Genomic DNA, 18067 nt, shown 5'->3' on the forward strand with positions numbered 1-18067 from the left:
TCATCTGTAAAATGGGAATCATCCGAGGATTTATTGCATTGGATTGTTTAGGAGGATTAAATGAGCTAATCCACATGAAAGTGCCCAGTAGCTCTATATAAGCCATCTATAGATGTTCGCTTATATAGAAGTTTCAGTAAGGTGGAATTAGAGCATTTCAGTTAATTGTCACTTGGGCAGAAAAGAGGTGGAAACAGGATTGTCAGGCACATCTGCATGACTTGAGAGCTCTCTCAGCTTGGTCTTCGCCAGAGATCACTGTTGGGCCTCAAGGTATCATTTCCTCCAAAGAAGGGATAAACAAGGACCAAAATCAGACACACACACAGCAAAGACACTCTTGCTTACAGACCTGGAGACTCTCAAGTGGAAGAGCACCTGCCATCACCTTCTCTGGGGTGCAAATCGAGGCCATTAGAAAACAAGTTAGGTACCACCTATTACCTGGGATCTGCCTAAACTCTCTCCTCTATGTCCCCACTGATGACCCACCTTCTCTGTGCCCTTTCATCTTTTGGAAAGAGAGAAAGCATCCTTCCCAAGATGCTGTGTGCACCCTACAGAGCCCACAGGCATATTTTCCAACAGTGGCCCAGGGACAGTGTAACAGAGATAAAAATATCCTGTCCTTGCAGGCAGCCTCTGCCCAAACTGTGGTGACTCCATGGGCAGGGCCAGGGCGCCAGAGGGAATGCAAAGGGAGCCAAAGTAAAATATGGCACTGGAAAGTTGAAGAGGGTTTCAAGAGAAGAGCTTGAGAGACAGGAAGGAAGGAGAGAAGGGCACTGCTCTCACTGGCCTTTCCCCAAGAGGGCCTGGACTGACGGCAGCCTCTAGAGAACAGAAGTTGCCAAGATGGCCCCACAAAGGTCCCCGAGCCCTGCACAGAGTGCACCTGCCCTCAGCCCTCCTCGGCTCTCCCACCTTCTCCCCGCTCCATCTATCCCCTCTCAGCCCCCACCTCCCAGCCCCCACTTTTCATATTCCCAGGGCGGGCCCTGGGCAAGGGAGGTGGTGGAGGGTCCCTGAGCAAAGAGAAACTTCACCCTGCAGCAGTGGAGTTGAGAAAGGGGAGTGGAAGGCCCCAGCGGCTGCAGGAGACCCCCTTCCCCACAGCAGATGGGAGCAGCTTTTATGTACAGACCACTCGCCCCCTCCCCCTTGGCATACCTTTCCTGCTTGTGGGACACCTAGCAAAGGAATCTAGGGGACTAGAGACAGCAGGAATGTTTTTTCATCCCATCCACATCCCTTCCTCCCTCTTGCTATTCACCTCCCACTTCTTCCCAGCAGGCTTTTCACAGGCTCACTAACTCCTCAGCATCTTTCCCTGACCCTCCTCTCTTTTTTCTTCTGACCTCTGTCCCTTTTCCCTCCACTCCTTCCATCTTTCTCTTTCCTTTCAGCAGGACCCTCTCTTTCCCTTCTGCTTGTCCATATGTCAAAATGCAGGAGCAGGGTATACTTCTGAAAGGCTCTCTCAGTGTGAGCTGCTCTGCACTTGTGGTGCTTCCCCTATCAGCAAGTGCGCCCCATACCCCAGTCCCCAGCCACCACCCGCCATCCCCACCCACAACGTCCAGCAGCTAAGAGTGACTCTCACTGACCTCTGAAGAGTCTGTCTGGGATTGTGGTGTCCTGGCTCTGACACACCCTTGCTAAGTATGACCTTGGGCAAGATGCTTGACCTTTCTGTGGCTCAGTTCTCTCATCTGTAAAATGCAGATGCTAATAGTATCTGCTCCAAAGGGTTGTGAGGATAAGGGGGTTAATACACGTAAGCAACACACAGAGCCTGGCACATAGTCGGTGAGAGCTCAACATGTGCTGGTGGCTATTATTCCTGTACTTCAGTGGCATGAGGAGTCATCACACAGAACATCACATGCCTGATACCAAAAACAATCCTGGTAACACAAAGGCAGCAGGTGGTAGACCGTTCAGGAAAATGGGAGAGCAATGGACAGTCTGCCCTTTTTTCACTTCATTTCATTTCATTCTTACTTTTCCATTTGGTTTTCTTTGTATGACTCTAGAAGAAGTCAAAGCTCTGGAATATCACAGCTGCTTTGAGATTGGAGTCTATCTAATGGCAGGGAGGGAAAGGCTTGTGCCCACAAGTCCTGGAGCCAAGGGAAGGATGTTGGCATCCCGAGCATCCACAGGATCTCCAAGAACACGCGCGTAGCCACAAGGCGGCCTGCTGCTGGCATTCTCCCTCCAGCTCCTTAATGCAGGGTGCTTACATAAGAAAGGAAACTGGGTCACTATGAATGAGCAGTGCAGCTGGTGCGGTGGGGGGAGGCTTAGGTAACAGTTCAAGGTCCATGAAGCTCTGATTTAGCTGGCATCAGGGATGGGCTTGAGCCTATCTCGGTTCCAGAGCTAGGAAAAATACAAGATCACAGAAAGATTTATTTATTTATTTTCGCTCTCTGTTTACCAGAGTGCTGTCCCAAAGTGCAGAGTCCTCGCATATCCCTGATAAATTGAAGAAAATAAACTGGTGAATGGGTTCCAAGGTCAGGCAGATGATAGGAGAGGAAAATACATTCATAAAATCCAGGATACATCTATGAATGGTGAAATAAAAACCTCTTTGATTCAGAACCCAACCACTAATTTTAAAGTTGTGATAAATTTATAGTTTTGGGACCGAAGCCTTCCTTTTTCATAATAGATAAAATAAAGATATTTGAACAAATAACTGGGGCTAATCAAGGTTTAGGTAGGGGGATTATTGGGAGAACAAATGATTTCCGGTTACTGACATTTGTTGACAAGTAGTTGGTATGCTAATTACACTCAGTCTTTGATTAAAGTAATTTTCTTCAATGATTTCTGTTTTGTTAGTTTATAAATAGCTAGATGATATAATAGTACTACAACTTGGAGGTTGCTTGGGTCTTTGAACTAGAAAAAGCCTGAGAGAGCCTATGATCAAGACTACACATTGGACAAAAGGAAATGGAGAGGTTCTGAGGTTGTGTAGCTATCACTGCTCAAGTCTGGTAGCAGAAGTGTTAGGAGATTCTCGCTCTTACATATCCTATTCCAATGGTCTTCCCTATTTTATCAAGCAGAAACTGAGTCAGATAATCAGGGGAGAAAAGATAAAGCCTATATATGTAGCCATCATTTTAAAAAGTGGAGTGGCAAGTGGTTTTCTATTGAAAGGGAAGACAAATGAAATTTGCCCCTGAGAGGGCAAACGTTTAGCATTCACAAATGACTCCTTTAAAAAGAGAGAAATATTATAAAACCCCAACCATCAGTCCATTAGTCCATAACTCAAAAGATTTCAAAAATTATCAAGGAATATTTGTGGAGTTGGTTTGATATAGGAAAACTACAGAGACTCTCAAAGAGGGAATTTATCAGATTCACCTACTGGGCTTTTAAAAACTACATCTCTAAAGGGATTCCTTCACATACAGGGTGAAAGAAGGAATGCCAAAACCTCATGAGACTAAGGGAGCAAGGTATTTAAAACTTTGAAAATGCCCCACTGGTGATTCTAATACAACCCCTAACCTATCCTCAATCAGTCCTCAATCTCAAGCTGTCTCGGAGAGAGGAGAAACTTCTGATGCCATTGACAGCATCTAGGAGGTGTGAAATGCACATTTTCTCGAAGAATTTACTATTATGTTGTAAGGAAAAATAACAAAAATAGTTATCCTTTATTGACCCCTCTACAAAAAGTCATTGTACTTAACATCCCACATCCCTAATCACATTTAATCCTCATGGCAACTCTACAAAGTAAGTCTTATCATGCCCCTTTTATAGATGAGGAAAGTGAGGTTAACAGATGATAAATAACTTGCCCAAGGTCACTTCTGGTGACAGAATGGGTTTTAGAAGCCTGTCCAATCACTTTCATTCAAATCTCTTCAATAAGCTTTTAATAGTTGCCTAATATATAACAGCCACAACTTCTTTAAAGGCAAAATGCACCCATATTCCTGGGTGCAAAGAAAAATTACAATATTGTGGAGCTAATGGCAAGGAGGAAAAGTTTCTTTTCTACCCATCTGTACCCTTAGCCTCAATTTATCTAGAAAGCACACTCAGCCTATTTGTTTATTTTTGGCCTTGCCAACTGGGGACGTCCTCCACCAATTCTGCGACATATTTGGAGGTAGGGACATGCTGCTGGAGAACTTTGGAAAGCTGTGGTACTGCCTTCAGTGTGTTCCCAGGAAAGCATGGGCCCTTTGCCCCACCAGGATGTTCCAGATTCATGATTTTATTTGCTTGTGTTTTAGAGCAGTTCTTAAAATTTGGTATGCATAAAAATTACCAGAGGGCTTGTGAAAATGCAGATCCTGGGCTCCACCTCCACAAATTCAGATTCAGTAGGTAAAAACAGGAGCCAAGAGTTCACATTTCTCAACAGCTCCCAGAAGCTGCTGGTGCTGCCTTTCTTGGATCACACCTGGAATTGCACTGTTCTAGAACCTTCTGCCTTGGAGAGCGATGTAGAGAGGGTTGTGCAGTAAATGGAAGCCTAATTGTTAAGCGATATTCTAGAGCTAAAATCCACTTAGATGAGTAATTTAGGCAATTTCATGAGCTGATAAGGTTTGTGTTTACTTGTTTATTTGTGTTGAGTTTGCCCTTGGGTTTTCGTGTGACCATGTCAAGTCATTATATTTTTCTATATCATAACCATTAGCCCAGAGGGGATAATTTCTGAAAAAAATAAAGGCTGCATTATTGGTTTCTGTTATGGGTTGAATTTTGCCTCCAAAAAGGATATGTTAAAGTCCTAATCCCCAGTACCAATGAATATGATTTTACTTGAAAATAGAGTCTTTTCAAATGGAATTAGTTAAGATAAGGTCATACTGGAATAGAGTGAGCCTTGGGTCGAGTGACTGGTCTCCTTATAAGAGGGAAAGAGACGGACATAGACCCAGACATATACGTGAAGACAGGTGGAGATTAGAGCGATGGGTCTACAAGCCAAGGGATGCAACAAGAAACTAGGAAGAGGCAAGGAAGGAAAGTCTCCTAGAGCCATGGTCCTGCTGACACCTTTGATATTGAACTTCTGGCCTTCAGAATGGGGCCAGAATAACAGTCTATTGTTTTAAGTCACCAAGTTTGTGGTACTTTGTTATGGCAGCCCTAGGGAATAGAGTCTCTTGACTCAGAGATGGGTACTAACTCTGCAAACACAAGAGGACTTTTCAATTGCACTCTTCCACTAATATTGCATAGGCCCTCCATGCAACAACAAAATAAGTTTTAAGCAACAAAATACAGTCCAGGGTGGAGGGTTCCATTATCCAGGTGTGGGTCAGGATGTGAGAAGTGAGAAGTGAAGGCAACTACACCGTCACCTTTAAACTGGGATGAATCTCTACCCATCCAGCTTTTATACCCAAGAAAGAATGAAGGAAGAAGAAAGGAGGGAAGGAAAAGAAAGAGGAAGGGAGACTTGAGTCTGAGTTAAGGACTGAAAGTCCATTAGAAGTTGGCTAAATAACAAGTATATGCCTGGACCTCATGAGGAATATCAGCCAATGATACACAATTTGGTGCCTGCCCCCTAATGTCCTGTCAGAAAAGATCGCTTACAAGCTGGGAGGCCTCACCCTCCTGGGTGGGAGATGCAGGGACAGAGAGGCTTCTGGGCACTACACACCACATCCTTGGGAGCAGATGATACAGGCAATTCAGACACCAACTCTAATTGTCACTGGAATGCGCAGAGAAAACGATGCCAAAACAACACACATTAGAAATCCTTCCCACATCTAGTGAAGGCTTCTGCAATTTCATTTTTTATTTGAAAGCTTAAAAAAAAAAAAATCACACTTAGGAAGAGGTTCCTTCCCAGACCTCTGCGGGTGCTTCTTCAGCTTTGTACTACATTTGTCAACAAATGTGATTGGAAATAAAACTGCTCCAAAGATTTGCCTGCCAGATACTTTTATTCTCAGGTTTAAAAAATAGCAAAGTTGCTTTTTTCTTGAGATTTGAACCCATTATGTGTTCTGCAGAGTAGGACACTGCCAATGAGGGCAGAAGGCTTAAACACAGGTGACTTACCCCTCTTCTGATAGCTCCAACCATTTTGGCTTTGAAGCTGTTTTATGTAACCCTGCAGGCAGCATGGTCAAATCACTTCCAACATGTGATTGTCCAGTGCCTAGCTAGGGGGTTGCTGTAGACAGCATCCTAGAACAAGGCGTAGAACTGGATCTAGACTCTGAGAGGTTCTGCTCCAGATCCTTCATTAGACAGATGAGGAGACAGATTTTCCAAGAGATGAGGGACTCTGTCAAGGCCACCAGCTATCTAGTAGTGGAGCTGGGTCAAATTTGAGAACACAGGTCTGACGTCCACCCAGTGCTCTTCACTTCTTTGTACAAAATTTTGTTCCCCAATTAGGTGGACACAAAGCTCTAAACTAAAAGCAGCTCTTCTGCTCCCAGCTCTATTAGGACTTCTGGTATAAACAAGATGGAATTTAAAAGGCGCACCGAATGCCAGAATTCTATTTGAAGGCTTGCGGCCACCATGCTCTGCAGTTAGTACGCTCTATTGTTTCTTCGGTTTAGTGTGTGTGTGTGTTTATGTGTGTGTATTCTCAGAAGGTTGCGTTATCCTCCAGAGACTGTGTTCTGTTCATCTTTGTGAAAGCTACTTCCAACTGCCTAGCATGGACTTTGTACATAATGATCACTCAGCTTTTTTTTTTTTTTTAAACAAGTGAGTGCCCAAAACACATCAGGCAGAGGAGGGATGACAAAGATGCTCTATAGATTGAGAATGAGAAAAATACATAATTATCTGAGTTTTCTGAAACTTGAAAACTTAGGGAGGAGAGTTGCTGAGGAATGGTGGATTCTAGACTAATTCGCATTCCTGTAGTACCCAGTCATTCCGTGATTCTTCTCTCTTTATTTTTTAGGACATTTTTTTTTTTCTCTTAAGTGAAAGCCCTGCACACCTCTGATCAACAGCTGTGACTCCCAAGGGGCTTTAACACATGCAATCCCTTTGGAAAAGCATAATCAGCCCTAATTGAGTCACAATACTAACCCAAATTAGTGAGATTTTTAGAAAGTTGTCAACACCCTACAAGGTAACCTGGGCTCTGACTCCTTCACAGCGTTCACAGGATCTAAAAGCTTGAAATTCTGCTTGTGACACCTGCATAAGGACCCCTTTCATCTAAAAGACATTTACTGCCTTGGCTTTTTATGTCCTTACTAAACAGAAGTAAAAACAAAACATCAGACTCCAAGAAGGATTACAGAACTCTCGAGTTCAAAAAGCCTATTTCTATAGTGGTTTCATAAAGAAGCAATCTGGTGTCAGATTGTAATCCATTTGCAAAATCCCCCTGTCAGAAAAAGTGTCTTCAGATCTGAAAGTCAATGAAATTAAACCTCTTAAATCTCCAGGTCTTGCCACTGCAGCAAACCAAATATATTAATACCTCAAGCTTCCAACCACTAATTTCACCACTACAAACTTTGTCCACAATTATATCCATAATTGGCAGAGAAATTTGTCACCTTATTTTCAATGCACATTTATTTTACATTTGATAAATAAAAATATCATTTTTTAAGTGCCACAATATCCTTACAAAACACCTGAGTAGAGAACCCCAAATATCTGAAAGTGTCCTCATATTAAGTTTCTCATACCCGGTGACAGGTAGCAAGCAGGTTTTTCTATCCCCATTTTAGAATGAGGAAACAGCCTCAGGGACTTGAACTGAGTCAGTTGTGAGGCTGAAATAGAAACCAAACTTCAAGATGACCTTGAATCAAATCCAACTAGGAAAGAAAGTGTAAATTGGTAGTGACATTTGTTTAGCCTAATGAGACTCCAGGGGAAAAAGTCAGAATAGCCTCATTAAACAAACAAACAACAAAAAAACAATAATAAGTATTGCTGTCAAATCCTAAATATTCTTGTACATATGCCATTAACGTTGACAAATTTGCTGTTGAAGCTTGTTGTTTGGGGTAGAGCCGTATGTTATATATGCTGTATCTAGATGGCTTTATTTTCCTTCCTCACTGTAATACATAGAACACTAAAATGACAATTTGCCTCAAAATTACTTACTACAATATGTGCTTATTTTTAGATTTTGCATTTCATTTTGAAATCTATTTGAAAGCATTAGTTAAGTAGTTTATTAGGATCAGGGGGCATGATCAGGGAACTGCTCATCAAACAGAAAGCAAAATCACTTCTAAAGATAGGTTCTAAAGACACAGGGATGCCATCAAGGCCATCTAGCTATCTTGTGGCAGAGCTGGGTCAAAATTGAGAACATAGGTCTGATTCCCATGCAGCGTTCTTTATGTAATTATATAAAAGCATGCTCCCCCTTGAAGCAGAAATGTTACTCTAAGCTAAAAGCAGATCAGCTAGCACTTCTAATAAACATAGATGAGATTTAAGAGGAGCACACCAAATACCTATTTAAAATCTTCCTTTCTTTCAGAATACCCTTCTCTCTTCCTTGTCCCTGCTCTCCCCACCCCCATATATTCTGTGCCTCTGGGATTTCAAAGCCCAAAGAGTTTGGACCAACTCATGACCAGGAAAAAACAAAAGCTGAAAAATTTAGCCATCATTAAAGTAAGTTCCCCACCCTATAATCTGCAGGACAACTACTTCTGCCTTTGTGGGAAAAAGGCATAAGTGATGAGGAAGGGAATAAATGGAAAAGGAAGTTGTGTTCTAGTAAAATGTATGCCCACTCGGAAACGGAGGGGTTCAATACAACTGGGACGTAGTACACCCCCAAAATAAAAAGCAGTAAGAAAACTCAAAACCCAGTCTTTCTGAACTCTGCCAATTCAAGCACTGTGAATCACAAGATGCACAGAATATTCATTTGCCTGATGAGTAACCCAGGGCTCTCCAGTGACTTGAAGGGAGGCCATTTAGTTTTATAAACAAGATCTGGGCTGGAACCTAGCCTCTCTCACCTCCATCCAGCCCCATCACTCCCAAGGCCCAAGCTGAACACTCTCTCACTTAAACCCCTGACAACACAAAGTCTTCATGAGACCATACTTTGAACCCAGAAACCAGTAAAGAAGGCCCTCGTCTCATTACATTTAGAGTGAAACTGCCCTGATGACCTAGATGCCCCTCTAGGTGATGTGGGGACCAGAACCAGAGCTGACTGGGACACTCAGCACAGAACCTGGATCATGGATTTGCCATGACACGATGCCACCCAAATTCTACTTACACTTATGAGAGAGAAGCACATCAAAGGAATCTGCCCACCTCGTAGCTTCTTCTGTGGATAGTCTCCTAGGAAAGAAGAAATGTCTCTCTTGACTATTTCTCAATGATCTCCCCGCCCTCAGCCCCTGACAAGATTTGCACAGAACTTGGAACCACAGGAGGCAGGTGAAGGCTGTTCCCAGACGCCTACAATTCTGTCACTTCTAATTTGTAAAATAATGAGAAAACCTGAAGTAAGTAATGGGAAAACCTCAGGATTGGAGTCCCAAGAATTTGGTAGATTGGCTTTCAGTCTGAGGAACAAAGCTGAATGCATGATTTAAAGCTGTCAAGATCGCAATGGAAAGAGTCAGAAGAATTAGGTGCTGTTCCTGATTCCATCTCTTGTTATCACCTTAATTTCTTCACCTCTGAAATGGGATAATAATGCCCATTGCAGAGCTGTGTGAGGGTTAAACTAAGTAACGTTTGTGAACTCATCTAAGCAGCACCTGTACAGAATAGGTGCTGAATCCTGATGATCTGAGCCTAAACGGATGTTTAGCATAGGTTTGAATGTCTGTCTCCAAACTGAGAACTCAGATCAACCAATAAGTATAACCAAGAAATATCCTTCACCACCCGCAGCTTTAAAGAGTGACAGATGAAAAGATTTTCTTGAGATAAAAAGGAAGGTCCCCATTCTGTGGTTGTTAAGCCACACATCTTGAGAAGGAAAATAAACATTCCTTTCACGCACATTCAGGGACACAAAATGAGCTGCCATGAGGTAGGAATTCATTGTCACTTGGCCCATCTGGTCAATAACTCACGAGAGAAGGACAGAGTTATATAGTCCATCAGGGGGCATCCCGGGAATGCCGTGTGGCCTTACTACTCACTTGAGAGCACGGTTGGGTTTGTCGGGAAGAATAGCTGTGAAATCGCTACATGAATCTGATTTATGAGACAGGCATCCCAGTCGAGTCCTCATCCCTTTGTTCCTGCAACGGAGCACAGGGGTAGAAGGAAGGGGAAACTGTCATGAAAACAGCTGTCAACCTTCTAAAGGGCTCCTGCAGCTGCTACAGCTGGAGCCGGCACTGCCCCCTCCCTTCCCCCAGGTGGCCCCTGAAGATTTCATGAACAAGAGGAGAAAAACCTGGAAGATCAAGGGGGTATACTCACTCCACATCCTTCTCCAGGAATAGTAATAGGTACCCTATTCCTAGAGGCTTAATGCTTTCTAAAGCTGACAGGGGCAAGTTGATGGTAAGTCAATGAAGGTCGTTAGCTTGGAAGGATTTCTAAATTAAGCTTCTCTGTTGGGAAGGAAATACAGTGATGACATAATAACAATCCACATTTTGCCTCCCCACTAGGAGGGCAAAGTAGCAGCAGCACCTCCCGATTGCCGAGTTCCAGAGATTGTGCTCACCCGGAGAGCAGAAGCATGCTTGCATAATGTAGGGGCACATCTTACAGAGCCTCAGCGCACAAAACATGGGGCTTCAAGGCAGATCAGTTCTGTATCAAGTTTGCCGCTCTGAGGTAACAGGTGATTGTATATGTGAATGGTTACCAACCAGCAAGGACTGGTGGCTGCAGGTGAGGAGAAGCATTAGTGGTACAAACTGCAGTTAAGAGCCGGTATACATTGCTCAGCTCTTACACTTCCTTAAGTTCTTCAATTTCTATTAACATTTTGGCATATTTTAAATTTTAACATGCATGTTTAAATTTCTCACATTTTTTAATTCTCCTAAGGCCCCATATAAGACACTACTAATCAGGGCCCCAGTTCTGTGGTGGAGGATCCTGTGGGGAATTATATTAGTGCCTCTTTCTGTTTGCCACCATCAGCCCCTATTTACTTTTAATCACAGGCTGACAAACTACAACCCTCGGGACAGATCTTCCCAGAGTACCTGACTGTTTGTGTAAATAATGTTTTTATTGGAACACAGCCACACCCATTTATTTACCTGTTATCTAAGGCTGTTTTTGACTCCAAGGGCCAAGTTGAATAGTTGTCTGTTTGATAGACTGTATGGCCCACAAAACGTAAATATTTACTCTCTGGTTTTTGACAGAATAAGTTTGCCAACCCCTGAACTTTAACCATGCAATACCTCCTCGGAAGGGCAAAAGTCAGAGGAAGGGTTTGGGTGTGATCAGACCAAGACTTACCCGTAACTTATAAAAGACGACCGCCAAGTCCCAACATAAACTATATAAATCCACGCCGTGTAGCAGTGCTCTACAATGTACTCATCAAATGCAATTAATATCCCACACTAATGAAAGAAGTTGTCGATGTGGGAGGAGTGGGGCTGTAGGGAGTGGGGTATATGGGAACCTCTTATATTTTTTAAGGTAACATTTTGTGTGATCTATGTATCTTTTTTTAAAAAAGATAATAAAAAAATGAACAAAAAAGAGGACCGCCAGGCACACAATAATTTGCCCATGGAGATGCCAAGTTGAAAGGAAGCCCTTCCAGACTGGCTCTCCCTTTCCTTTTCAGAAATCCTTGAAGGGTCAGGCAGGGACATCAGAGGGCATCCAATTCAATCCCTTTCTTTTACTTCAAATGGGTTTTCATCCCCGTCTGTGGTCATTGTATTTCTTCACAGAAATCTTACCCAACACAGTCTACTGGGATGGTGTCACATTTGGAGGGGGATGGACAACATTTGTATCCCACAGCTCATCTCCAAAGAGCCTTTTAGGGCCAGAACAGTCAAGTTCCCAGTAATATCCTCTCTTCTGCCGAAAACTGGGCCTGCATGTCCTGTGCTCCCGCCTCTCATCTCAGCCAGGCCACGCTGTGAAGCCATCTATTTCATGGCATTTTAATTGAGCAGCTCCAGCCAGTCTCTCTCCTGAGGCAGGGAGCATCTCATGCATCTGCTCCCTCTCACAAATCACAGGGTGCAATGACAACGGGCCCTTGAGTCATCAGATTCTGTGAACTCAAGCAAAGGTTCTTCTCAGGCCACTCCACAGGCTAGAATACAACTTTCAGTAAGTTGGTCCATTCCTCTACGCCTCAAAGTAATCAATTATGAAACAGTCAGGTCACTGCCCCCAAGAAGCAATTAAGAGGGCTTTCAAAAAAATGGCAAATCTTTGCAAGCTATTTAACAAGGTTTAGAGGGGCCAGTGTAAAGGGTGCTTCTTGTTGTGAAAATAACTGTGATTCTCCCATATAGTTTGCCAAATCTTCAACAAAGTATTTTTTGGGTCAAAATTTTTTTTCTTTTTCCATCTTATCTAGCTGAGTTCTGAGTTATAATCTTGTTAGTTAGGTCTAAAATAACCAGAGCAAAAGCAAGAATCAAAGGTCAAGGTTACTTGAAAGAAAGCAAGAAAAGAAAGCAAAGAAAGAAAGAAAGACTATATTTGCCCTCATTTTCCTTCTCCCTGAAGCTCCTGTCCCAGTAAACTCATAGAGATCCCTAAATAGTTCAATACGGCTCATGCACAGTCCCTTATCCCATCTCATAAGTCATTGCCAAGGCACAAAAGTAAGAAGACAGCACAATAGGAAGCCAAGGGGGAGAGAGGCAAGTAGACCACCCATTGGATTAGAAGGCTTGGGCCAGGCTCAAGCAGCAGGAGAGGTGGGGTGCTGGAGAAAAGAGGAAAGGGCAGGGGCAAGAAAATAACTTGTTGATCAGTTACCTCCGTGGCATCAGTAAGGCAGCCATACAGGCATCCGCTTATGGTTAACCCTTTGGCTGGTTTGCAGGGGCGTCAGGGCAGGAGATAAGACTGCGGGGCAGAGGGAGTGCCCTTTCACGTCCTCTCACCTAAAATCAAAGAATCTGCTGTAAGAGGGGGGTCTCCCTCTCTTATCTGGCTGCACTATAGACCCTCTCGGGTGCTTTTCTACCAAAGGAAACCTCCCCCCACCACACATACACACACCAATCCCAAAAAGCTCTGTTTGATCTCAGGGGGCTTTGGTTGGTTAGAGACCAAGCAAGGATTAACAAGAACCAATTGTTAAGGGCTGCACTTTGCTGATTGTTGATCAGGAGTTGCCATTTCTGCAATCACTGCTATCAACAGTAAAATGGGACATGTGCCCTAGGGGAAGGATGAACCTGGCATACCAAAAATGACCATTCCTTTCCCTTACTAGAGTGGGACCCAAGTGACCAGCCGGCAAGGGGCACAGGAGGGGGCAGTCAGCACTTGCTCTGATTTTGATGCTCTTCTGATTTTGGCCTCCCTCCGAGGGAACCTGTCCTGGAGGTGAGAGCCTGTGAAGCCTTGGGAAGGTACGAGTGGGAGGAAGGATGGGGAAACTGCAAAGGAGGCTCATCAGGCGCTGTCACCACACAGCCTGGCTCCTTTGCAAGGATCAAAGGCACAGGCTGGAGAAATGAATATGCAAGTCACTCTTTCTTGCCCTTTGGAGGCCACCTGAACTCCCTAAACCTGGGGATTGGCCCATTCTTGACCCAAAGTGGGGAGGACAAGAGGAAAAGGATGTTGAGGTTGCAGGCTGGTTGATTTTTAATCTCTCTCTCCTGAGGGTCCCATTCCCAATGCTTCAAACCCTTTGTTCCCACAGAAGGTAACTGATAGGAGAAAAGAGCAAGCCTATCCCTAAAGGGTTCCCCTAGGGAATCCCGATACCAAACATAGAATCCATTTTAAAAGAAACCTAATTTGGGTAGATAAAAGGCTCTTATTTGAGCTACACCATTTAACTTATTTTTATATTACTCCAAACATTTCACAAATACATTTAATAATCGCTTCTCTAATAATACTATAATTAATAAAATAAAGAGGTGGCTTTGTTAGAACTAAAAAATAAAAATAAACAAACTATAAATTTTAAAAATCAGACTTTGCAGAAAGACTCATCCCTGGGAGATGGAGTATGGCTGGTGCTGCCTGACAGCAGGGACAGTTCCTAACGTTTGTCCTAACCATGCCTTCACCCAGCTTGCCCAGTAGTCAGGAAATCAAAGCCCTTTGCTGCTACAGGATCCTTAGAAATCATGTCTTGGGCACCTAAGTGTCATTCACCCTTGCTTACGAGATATACCCCCAAGGAAAGGGGACTTCGCTGCCCCAGAGTCAAGCGAACCAGGGACTGCTACCCTGACTCAGCAGACAAGGTCATTTGGGGCAGGGTATCCTCACAGGCTTCCTCACTCTCTTCCCATTCCACTGCTGGCCTGCGCGGGTTTGCCCTTTCCAACAGATGCCTGCTTCTCTCTCTTCCAAATCCAGCCCTGCCCATCATTGCCCCTCAGATACCCCAACCCTATCCCCTATGATGAGCTCAGCCTTGGACTCCATTAAATAAGAATCCGCAGTATACTATGACCCCAGCTTCTGTGTCCATCCCAGCACCTGAGGGCAGTTATCCCATTTGGCCCTAGACTTATGAGATACAGGGTTTGGGGTTACCCAAAATTTAGGAGACTAGGGATGTGATTGCACTTACTGTCCATGAGCCCTTGCTAGTGGGCATTAAGTTATAGGTGACTATGGGGCAAACAGGACGGGACGTAATAGAAAGAGGATACTCAAAGAGAAAACAAAAGTTAAAAGTTAAGAGCGAAGATTTATAAAGAGGGGGAGAGAAACTGAGAGCCTCAGAGGGGAGAGAGCAATCAGTATGCATGGAGAGGCAGACTAATTAAATATGGATAATGCAATCAACACACATGGACACCCAGGAGAGGAAAGAGGAAAAGAAAAAGCAATACTCACTGTCTTTGGCCAGTCCTCATGGCCTGCGGGTCGCTGCTAACTGGATGGTCAGAGAGGCTGCGAGTTAAGGAGCTCTGGGGAAAGAGTAGATCTTTCTTTTAGCAGTCAAATCCTTGGTGGTGAATGGGTCTGTGTGCATGCACACAGAGGCACACACACGCTTACATACACGCACATGCACAACACACCTCCCTCCGCTTGAGCCAGGCAGCCAGCAGCACCGCCGAAAGCTCTTCTCTCTGCTCATCACATCCAGTCAGTCCTGAAGCAGCCTACACCCAGCGGGCGGTGGCTCGGCTCCCAGGCACCGGCTGCACGCCCGTCCTCATTGGCGGGATACAGGAGGTGCCCCTGAGCAGAGCTCGCCTGGCACTGCTCCCGCAACTTCCTCCTCAGTCTCCCTAACCTGCTTCCCTGCTCCTTTGGCTGCAGCTCAGACAGAAGTCACCACCGCCCAAAGCTGCCTTCTTCTGCACCCAGAGGCAGTGCAGGGGACAGTGAAGCCAAGTCGGAGGTATTAACTCTTTCCAGCCACCAGTGAGCTGAAAATCAAAATGTCCAGTGCCCTCTTCTAATGAGCTCTGCCGTGGGCTGGAGGCTGGTTGCTGCTCGGGGAGTGGGGAGCATAAAGATCTTGCCCCAGACAGCTGCTGACAGCAGGAGCCAAGCTGAATCAAATCTCCTAATGAGCCAGGAGGAGAGGGGCTGTCTTCTTGCTGGGTGTGATGTGATGTGATAAATGCAGAGAGCAGGAAAGCTACGAGGCAGGTCACACATCTAAATTCCACCCCCTTTCTCCCAATCTCTATTGTGCCGCACTACCAAGCCAAAGCACACAGCCCTGAAATTACCCCCTCTGGCACTTCTCAGCTGTCCCCCTTCCTCACCCTGCCCATTTTCACTTCCTCCCCCCAGCACCAACTACGACCCACCCCACTTCTTAGTAAGAAATTTCCACCTTGGTCTTCCTAAACATGCACATATCCGATTCTGAGCTCTTGCCTCTCACCTGGCTTTTTCTACAGTGGAAATTCACCTCTCTCTCCTCTCTCATCCATCACCTAGCAACTCCCCCTTCTTGCAGTTGTTACAGAGTGAGACTTTTTCCTTTGTTCTGCCCAATCTGCACAGTATCACTATTTTTCTGTCTTTTCTATTTTTTCTTCAAATCTTCCTTAGCCACATAGACCTTCACTCTGCCCGATTCAGTCCCAGAAGAAGGAATCTTTGTTTCCGCTTGCCCTAGTGCAGTGGTTCTGCAAGTGTGGTCCCTGGACCAACACTATCAGCATCACCTGGGAACATACTAGAAATGCAAGTCCTGGGCTCCACCCCAGACCCACAGAATCAGAAACTCTGGCTGCGGGGCCCAGCCCTCCAGGCGATTCTGAGGCATGCTGAGGTTTGAGAACCACTGCCCTAAAACAGAGCTTACCTTCTCTTTATTACTCTCTTGGTCTCTAAGGCTACATCTCTTGCTCCCACTCAGGAACTAGTTCCAAACAGGCCTCACATTGCTGCAAGTCATTTTTGAAACCCAGAAGGCAGCATTTTCTAGAGGCAGCAGAAATCTCTATAGAGAGTGATGGCTTTATAATAAAGATAATAGATTACATATGTTTACCTTTTACAATGTATAAAGCATTTCCATGGCACTCCCACACCATAGCATATATCATCCCTGTTACTGATGAGAAATTTGAGGATAAAAAAGGTGAAGTACCTTTTTCCAAGTAACACGGCAAGTAAGACACAGCACAAGGATCAGAACTTGTGTCTTATGATTCCTACAGCAGAGCTTTTTCTACTGCGCCATGCTAGAACCCAGCCTTTCCTGTCAGATCTAGTGGTGCATAACCTGTATTTCCACAGTGAAATGATTCTGCCATGACTACTCATTGCCTGATGATAGGATGAAATAAAAATTCTGATGCTGCCTCCTCAGTGACTCATTGTCTCTCTGATAATGTCCACAGTGCCCCTCTGGTAGGCAAAGAAGGCGTGGTGTTATAAAACGAGATGCAAAAGAAAAGTTTTCCATTCCTCATAATCCCTTGAACCATGTTGTTAGCTGGGGCTTAGAACGTAAGCAGAAAGAGAATCCTTCACTTCTGAAATTTTCCTGGTACACTGTACTGTAAGAAATGGACATGCAGATCAACTGGCAAATAGAAGCCCTTTGATAAGCACTTCTCTAATCCCAGCCATGTTTATATCATAAGACAAATCCACCCCTGGTCTCAAGCATATAATGTTTAATGAGCACTTACTATATGCCAAACACTGTGCTAAGTATTGTGTTTGTGTTATTTAATTCTCATTAACAATCTTACAAGGCTGATACCTTCATTGCCCTCATTTTACAGGTGAAAAAATCAGAGGCAAGTCATAAATAAGCTGCAGAAATGATGTCTGATACCAAACTTGGTGCTTCCAGCAACTGCCCCCATTTTAACACAAAGGTAGTGTCTTTCAGGGCTAAAATGGTGGGATAAAGGCTTCCTTGAGTCTGATATCCAGGAATTAAAGCCACTGAGCAGACAAGGTAACACTGCAGATGGACCCAAGCCTCTAGTGGAAGCTGACAAATATTAACCAGTCATCAGAAGCTGAAATTGGCCTTTAGAGAAATAATCTAGTTGCAGAAAGGCAATAAACGAATCCAAAATGTTTAAGGAAAGATAGAGTAATTTACAAAGTTTAAAAGGAAAGAGCAGAAAATAAATAGGGGAGAGACCAGAGTGTGTTGACATGCATATAGCATAGTTAAAAAGAGAAAATTAAAATTAGTCCAGGGATGCGGACTTGGCCCAGTGGTTAGGGTGTCCGTCTACCACATGGGAGGTCAGCATTTCAAACCCCCAGGCCTCCTTGACCCGTGTGGAGCTGGCCCATGTGCAGTGCTGATGTGTACAAGGAGTGTCCCCCCACGCAGGGGTGTCCCCCGCGTAGGGGAGCCCCATGCGCAAGGAGTGCACCCAGTAAGGAGAGCCGCCCAGTGCAAAAGAAAGTGCAGCCTGCCCAGGAATGGTGCCGCACACACGGAGAGCTGACAAAACAAGATGACGCAACAAAAAAAGAAACACAGATTCCCATGCCACTG

General features: G+C 44.4%; 1 protein-coding gene across 4 annotated transcripts in view; it reads right to left on the minus strand.

The window, feature by feature from the left end:
- RGS8 (regulator of G protein signaling 8) overlaps window positions 1-18067 on the minus strand; it is a 66051-nt gene that overhangs the window by 13508 nt on the left and 34476 nt on the right. For 2 of the 4 annotated variants that reach the window (XM_058274825.2, XM_071207594.1), the window contains exons 2-5: window positions 14965-15038; window positions 12910-13037; window positions 10125-10226; window positions 9245-9309 (exon numbers count right to left, since the gene is read on the minus strand). In XM_058274825.2, coding sequence (XP_058130808.1) covers window positions 9245-9309; window positions 10125-10226; window positions 12910-12935 — 193 coding nt within the window. In that variant the 5' untranslated portion in view covers window positions 12936-13037; window positions 14965-15038. Of the gene's footprint in view, window positions 1-9244; window positions 9310-10124; window positions 10227-12909; window positions 13038-14964; window positions 15039-15152; window positions 15694-18067 lie in introns of those variants that run through there. The other 2 variants (XM_071207595.1, XM_004469115.3) reach the window with 2 other exon arrangements.

The sequence above is a fragment of the Dasypus novemcinctus genome, chromosome 13 (genome assembly GCF_030445035.2).
Source record: "Dasypus novemcinctus isolate mDasNov1 chromosome 13, mDasNov1.1.hap2, whole genome shotgun sequence".
Lineage (NCBI taxonomy): Eukaryota > Metazoa > Chordata > Mammalia > Cingulata > Dasypodidae > Dasypus > Dasypus novemcinctus.